This window comes from Pteropus vampyrus, unplaced genomic scaffold (genome assembly GCF_000151845.1).
Source record: "Pteropus vampyrus isolate Shadow unplaced genomic scaffold, Pvam_2.0 Scaffold120, whole genome shotgun sequence".
Classification (NCBI taxonomy): Eukaryota; Metazoa; Chordata; class Mammalia; order Chiroptera; family Pteropodidae; genus Pteropus; species Pteropus vampyrus.
The window spans coordinates 1,177,231-1,184,992 of NW_011888901.1; the positions used below are offsets into that span (position 1 = coordinate 1,177,231).

Consider the following 7,762-nt stretch of genomic DNA (forward strand, 5'->3'; position numbering starts at 1 on the left):
ACTAGAACTTGACAAAAGCAAAATTAGACAATCGATGGTACCAGAAGCAAGATTGCAGTGGAGAGGTATAAAATGAGAAGTGAGACCATTATGAATATAGACAATTCTTTCAAGAAAGTTGAACGCAAGATACAGACAATAAGTGGAATAAAAAACAACCACAGACCCCCCAAGGATGGCAGTAGGATCCTCAGAGTCCTATCTAAGTCAATAAACTACAGATGGATAAAGTTAGCTTAATTTTTAGAATACCATATTAATCTAAACACAATAATTCTATATTAGTTAGTTTTCTGTAAGTGCTTTGTGATGAGGCTATGTTTTTAAATACCTGTGATATGAAACGACATGTGTTAAAAATTTCGTCTGCTCTGCAGTGAGATTTGCTAAATCAGTGTAATCAAGACAATAAAAAGACCAACCTATGTTGAAATGAAGTGGAATGCAATTTGTAAAAATACTTTGTTTATAAATAATATAATAAACACAGGAATTTTCAGTCCATGAGTAAAGTCCTTATTAGTTGCAATTAAAGAAGAGTGTACCTTATCCAAAAGGATTCTTAAGCTAATTTGTTCATGATTCTTTTATTTCCTTCCCATTTCAGTTAGCTTTGTTTTTGTACCTGAAGGAAGTCACGTAACTGTGTGTAGTACTTTGCTATTTTAACATTTTTCTGAAGCACAATTTTAGGCATAGATTACTCTAAAATAAACGAGAGTAGATGACATCAAATTTCTAATGAAGGCACCCTCAAATCCCAGCCACTGTAATTCTTGAGTACTTTTTGCACAAATACTTTAGCACCAACGAGGATGGAACCCGCTTCTTAGAAACCTGAATGTTAATTTTGGGCAATACGATCTTCGTGTATCTTCAAGAGCCTCAAAGACTTAAGAGTTTACACTCATTTGGCATTTAGTATTTTTTTTCTTCAGCGTGTCATGTGGTTGTCTCCTCATCTGAATTATATGTTATTTGTGTAAATCAGGGTGAAGATCATAACTGAAGAAAAAAAAGAAGGCACATTCAAAATAGTATTCAATGTTTACCTGTGAAGAGGCCACTTATCAAAGACAAGGGATATGCAGAAACCTGTGGCTAGTAATGGCTTAATCATTAACAGCTTAAGAGGGATGGAAAGACAGATATTAGAACCTAGAAGGAAGAAATTCTGTAGTTTTCACAATAATGAAAACAGTGAGTTTTGATTGAGGAACACAGTCAGACCCACCTGATTTCAAAGGGTGGAAACCCCCAAAATAAATACCATGCACTAACTTTCTTTTATTGGATTTGTCTGGTTTCATGTTGGTCATATCCAACAAAAAGACAGAAATCATGGGAGTATCTTATTATTCAAGTAAAAATTTTCTGTCCCCAGAAAAGGAGCTACTTTTGCTACTGTTTCATTGTAGAGTGGTATTAGTCCGGTTATATATATACATGCCTAAAATTAATAAGTTCAGCCAATACATGTGCTTTTTTATATAAGGTTTTGAGGAAAATACCTCAATTAATAAAAGAAATAATCTTATCATGGGGTCCCTTCATCAACTTCTGACTAGACAGGTTATTTACCTGGTGGATCAAACCAAAACTTTACTCCTGCCAAATTGTATCCCTTTGCTTCTTTTTCTTCCTGAAAATATTAGGGTATCAGTTTTCCAGTGAAATGGAAATTGGAATATAGAAATACGAAATTGGAAAAAGATGAAATTGGACAAAGGAGTATTTTTGAAACTGCTGAGTTCCAAATAAGTATATATTTTGCCCTTCTTCATATAGTAACAATACATTTTCTTCCTGGCAGAAAAGGTTAATCATCAGACTCAGCTCAGTGACTATATTTTTTTTTTTTTGCCCAGTTATATTTTGCCCAAATGGTCAGGGGGAAATTTCAGTTTCCTGTTGGAGGCAATCATCCCTTAAACATTCGAACTCTTAAACCCATCAAGTAAAAGAGAACGATACAAGTAGTGAAAGAGAACACTACCCTTCCACTCATTAGTTCTTAGATCTGTGCTTCCTGGCTATGCAAGAGGGACATGTGCATGCTGTAGGATGGCATCTCAACTTCAAACAAATAGTGCCAAACCCAGATAGAGCATGCTATTTCACTCTTCTATCAAGCCAGGTACATGATGGGGAACATGATAAAACCAGTGAATTCCATGGGTCTGAGCCCATTGTTTTTCTTTTTGCTAAAAAATATTTCCTATTTGGAAGTGACATAGTGCGGGTAATCAGAGTAATAGGTAAGTTATTCTGTAAGTTCATGAATAGCAGTAGTAACAGGACTGCAGGCAGCAAAGGCATATCCATACCTGGAATATGTGTCTTAGTATGTAATGACAAAATGTTACCTCTTCTTGATGGAAGGGTTTCTATGTAATCTACCTGCCACCAGGTAGTCAATTGGTCCTGCTAGGAAATAATGCCACATAAACAGTATAGTGAAAATCACAATTATTGGCAGGTAATAGAAGGAGCCAGAGACAAGCTCATATGTACTTGGTAGTCACACTGCTCATCTGCTTATTGAGAACCTCCTCTGCTATCATTGTGTTTTGATGGACGTTAAACAGAATACTAATGTCTTCACATTTTTTTACATTTTTACTATGTCTAATAAATCATGCACTTAATTTTCCCTAAACTTTCTTGTCACTACTTTTCTAATGTTACTTTTCTCATATCCCTACTCATGTGCTCATTTATTAGTTATTGTGTATGAGTCAGGCTGGATCCATGCTTCAAGGCAAGCAGTAGTAAACGAAATATCTTGTTCAAGTCTGCCAGCTTGGAAGATTTATATGTATTATAGTACTTTAATGCCATTTTCAAGTCAGACTGTAGTATGGAACCTATTCAATTTCAGCATGTTCAAGTGCCTCATGCAAACCTGGTCATAAACCAGGCCTGCATTCGTTCCTCCTTTACTAACTTGTATTGGAAAAGACATCATGAGTCATAGATGTGAGATGAAGGGAGAGGGTAAAGTAGCAGATGCAATACCATGGGTAGTCCTATGTATACTACTTCTGTTGTTGTTTGTGTTTAGTTTCATGGTCAGTGAATCCGATAACATTCAGTTAATGATGGGCAATATGGGTTGCATAGTCATTTGGTGTTCCATGATAAGAGCTTCTGCCAGAGCCCAGTGGAGAGCAGCTTTTGAAATAAAGAATATTTATCTGCACAGGAAGAATTGGTCTTTCACTAAAGCTTATAATGACTATACTTTGATTATCATATGATGAGAGTTAGAAGCTCCACACAGCATCTCTGTTTACCATGAATCCTTGCATTGCCATTGTGCCTGCTGGGTAGCAAGATAAAGATGGTAGGGAAGGTTATGCCATGGCTTTGATCTGATAACTAGCCTTCTGTTGCTCAGATTCTACAGGTCACTGCGAAATAGAACAAGGCAGTGCATGTGAATGTGGTGTATACTGTTCTTCAAAATCCAGAGTTCCATCCTTATTTACCTTTGCGTTGGTACAGTTCAAACAAATTTTCTCTCATTTTACAAGAGATAGCCTAGTGTATCCCAGGCTACTAGATCTCTAAATTCTTCTCTAAGGATTCAAATTCTTAAACTTTACAGGAATTCATTGTCCTCTTTGACTTTATGCCTTTATGGAAAAAGGTTGCCTCTGTCAACAAGAAGACTTGTGGGAATTTTGAGGTTCAAATTCTTCAGCCACAAAATTATACATATATGACAATATTCCACCAAGAAATGTGTTATTTATGAGACTGATTCGGAAACTCTAAGTATACACGTTTACCCAAGCAGTCATCCTGTGTGTCAGTGTCTCAATACTTCTCCACCAGTATCTTTATCTTATCCTTTAAAAAAGCAGGTGGAAATGAGCCCCTGATGTGTTACAGCTCTGCAACCCTTATTATGTATGTTTTCCTGAACATCAGACATATCTTCTCCTCTGCGGAAGAGAGAGACTCTAGATGCCATGGTGAACTTTTGTGCATTTCTAATTTTGCAGTCATGGTCTCAATTTTTTTTTCCTAAGTACTCTCTCTGCAGCATCATAAGAACCATATAAACTTCACTTTACAATCTTTATAGTTGCCACCGTTGTAGCACCTAAGTGTCACAACCACTTGTCTTTCCAGAGCCTTTCCTCTCTATCTGCATTTCATTCTATGTTATAATCAGTGACAATTGATTACTCATGATTCCATCCCTTGCTATTGATTATCTATGCTCTAATTTTCCCCTGGACATATCATTAAATCATAGATATAGATATAGATATGGCTATATCTCCAACCTAATCTCAAAATCTAGTTTTAAAGGTCTCTTTTATCAGTTTACTGCTACTATTAATCACTGTATCCCAAAGGGAAAGAGATGGCACATTCAATACTTTGAAGAGGATTTATGTACAAAAAGACCATTTACAAAGGTGAAGGTATAGGGTAAACATAAAAACGGAGCTATAATCTAGACTAGAAGCAGCAAAGCTATTACCACCCCAATGGCCTTAGAGATGAACCATTACCACATACAAAAGGAGAAAATTGAGTAGAGTTGGCTGCATTGACAGGAGTAGTAGTGTCATCATTTAAAACACACTACAAGCCTGAGGTGACATTTTAGAATAGACTTAAAGATATAAATACTCTAACTCTTCACTTCTTCTAATGGCCATCCTCTGGAGAACGTGGGACTTCTTTTGATGTAGCTCATGTGGGTTAGTATTCTGGGCCAGAAAGCAGGTATAAAATAGTGGATAGTGAATCTGGAGTCACATGAAAGATATCCAGTGTATTTCTTATTTTACTTTATTAGAGCTTAAAATAGTTTCATGAATCTAGTAGGTATTCAACTTGTTTAATGAGGAGAAGATAGAAATATGACTGAATGCAGGTATGAATGGTGACATGATTTTCTGCCATATTTCAGTCTTTGATTATTGTTCTCATTCTTTTTACTCTGATAGTTCTTTCATCTTCTCTGTTCATATTGTTGACAATCCATGAAATCCTGACTCCATTACTTTGTTTCTTCCTTCCTTTGCATCCGCTTTTTCTGGGATTAAAAGGGTAACTCAGAAATAGAGAATGCTCTATGAAGTTGATAAAATCGAATGCATTGTATAGAAAATGTACATATACAATGGAAATATCAAGGACAGATGTTTGTGGGTCACTGAGCCCACATCTCTACAGTTGATTTCAAATAACACTTGTTTATTCTAGAGGAACTTCTGCATTCTCACATTGCCCACTGGTGGTCACCAGATGGAGAAAGGCTTGCCTTCCTGATGATAAATGATTCACTGGTGCCTAACATGGTTATTCCCCGGTTTACTGGAGCATTGTATCCCAAAGGAAAGCAGTATCCATATCCTAAGGTAAGTAATGTAGAAGTGCTAGTTTGTTCCCCCTTTCTGCACAAGTGACTTGACTGATAATATTCTTGCTTCATGAACAAGTTGTCTTTGGAAAAAAAAAGACGCCCCCATTGTTGACAGACACATCATTTTAGAGCTTTCAGTAGCCTGTACACAGTGCTTGCATAGGAAGAGCTAAAGATAATTTGGGCTGTGGGAACTTTTACTTGGCTGTATTTCTTTCCCTTTGATGGTCTTGTTTTTGTTTTCCCTCACCTTCCCAGTTGAAAGAGAGTGAGAAGAGATAGGGGGAAGCACTGATGCCAAGGCAAAGGCTTTTTCTTCAAGGTCTATTCTATGAGTTGTCAATAGGTTTTATAGAGGAGGAAAAAATACCATGGTCAAATATGTTGGAAACTCTTAGTTAAAAAAAAAAAAATCTAGCGTCTTTCATATGATATCTTAGAGCACTTAATGTACTATATGTTAATACATATTATAAATCTATAAAAAGTAGACTAAGCATAAAGAATCTCCAGAAGCATAAAGAATCACCAATAAAGAATAGTCTAAGCATAAAGGATTTATTAGTATTAACATTGGTACTATTTTGGCAGAGGAAACTCTGGAACATACTTTATAAAAAGCTAGGGTAAAGCCAGTAAAGCCATAGCCAGGAGTAGGAAGGTAGATGCAATTGTTTTATTGAGTGAGACAAATACAGAAATCCAGCCAGAGAGCAAACTATGTTCAAGTGTTGGGTGAGGCCTCTGGGAGCAGATTGTAAAAACACCTAGAGTGTATTGGTTTTTCTTGTGCATGCCATTTTAAATCACTTAAGATCTTTTTTTTTTAAGTTTATTTTCTCTATGTTTACATAACAAAGAAAAAAATCTCATTAGTGAGGACCCTATGCATTAATCACGTAGCAAAGATGTCTTATAGAAAACTTTTCAAATTTCGCTTTATGCATTTTAGCTCTTAATTAGGTAAGATATGGCTGCTGATTTAATTTAGAAGCTGTTTTTAAGCCACTTTTTTAGTGAATTGTATTGCGTGTTCACCATCACAATAGATTCTATACTTTTTAATTTGCAACTTACATTAAACAGGCAAAGTACTGGATGGACTACCTATCACATTTTATGCTACAATTGCAATGAGGGTGTGGTCAGGGTGGGGTGTATTTTTTTCTTATTTTTCTATTATCTTTGCCAGACTCAGGTTATCCAAGGTGGAAAAAAAAAGGTTTAAATATGGAGAGTCAGGAATAAGAAAGAAAAGTGTTTCCTCAGTGAGATTCTGTACTGTCTTTCTTTCTCCCCATCCTATCTTCTTTCCACAGGGTGTAGTATTAAGTGACTGACTGACAGCTAAGGAAGACAGAGAGAGTGAGAGGAATCAGATCTCGTGATTTTGAAATATTATTTTTAGGGTCTTCTCCGGACATAGATTAGAAGTCATATATACTCATTGCTCTTCAAGAGAAAATGACAACTTGACCTAACAACAAAATAAACATTTTTGCTAAGAGAGTTTTATTGTACCCCAAGAAAAGTACTTATGACTTCTCCAATTATAGATTTAGCCATGTTTTATGGTTGACAGTCTGTGCCTGTACGGCATACTTGCACCTGCTTTTTTCAGAGAAAAATTGAGATGGCTTCTCAAATACTATTAGCTCTCACATAATTTGATTTACTTATTAAAATGAAAGTTCACCTGACAATTTAGATACAAAATGAAGAATGAGTGGCATATTGTGAAAAGCATATGTCAATAGATAAGATATTCATACAGAAATGTTCAGTTAGTGAAGTGCACAATGGGAATAAAATCAGCCCTAGGGAAGAGACAACTTTTTATAATTCATTTCTGAAAAAAAGTGAGGATTTTAGGATTCACACATAAGAGCCTTATGCAGTAGCTACTCTTCATGTCTCCTCAGTTATGGACCGGTAAACTTGAACTTGGTGCTTGAACTTGGACTTTCCTAGGACTCATAATTTTTACAAGACCAATGCAAACAAATGAATAAATAGAAGCATTGAAAAAATGTAAATACATCAACAATAATTCAGAAGATACTGGGTTGACAAATCTAGATACTTTATTATTTAGTGAGGCATTATTTAATTAGTTATTTAATTATTTCTTAATAGTAAAGCTAGGCATGAAATAATATGATTATTTATTAATCATATAAAGCATGTGTGCTAATAATATGCTTTGTTTGCAGAAGGACTCTTTACATATTTTCCTCATTTTGTTCTTTTCACAATTGCCTCTATTTTCTAAATAGACAAACTGAGCTTCTAAAAGGCTGTCCTTTTATAAAAGTCACAGTTATTTTAAGAACAGGGAAATAACTCAAATTTATTGATTCTGTCCCTTTCTAT

General features: G+C 35.4%; 1 protein-coding gene across 1 annotated transcript in view; it reads left to right on the forward strand.

Moving 5' to 3' along the window:
* The window catches only part of DPP10 (dipeptidyl peptidase like 10), a 100,651-nt gene that overhangs the window by 5,265 nt on the left and 87,624 nt on the right, over positions 1–7,762 (forward strand). The window contains exon 2 of the mRNA XM_011366066.2: positions 5,230–5,384. Coding sequence (XP_011364368.2) covers positions 5,295–5,384 — 90 coding nt within the window. The 5' untranslated portion in view covers positions 5,230–5,294. The remainder of the gene's footprint in view (positions 1–5,229; positions 5,385–7,762) is intronic.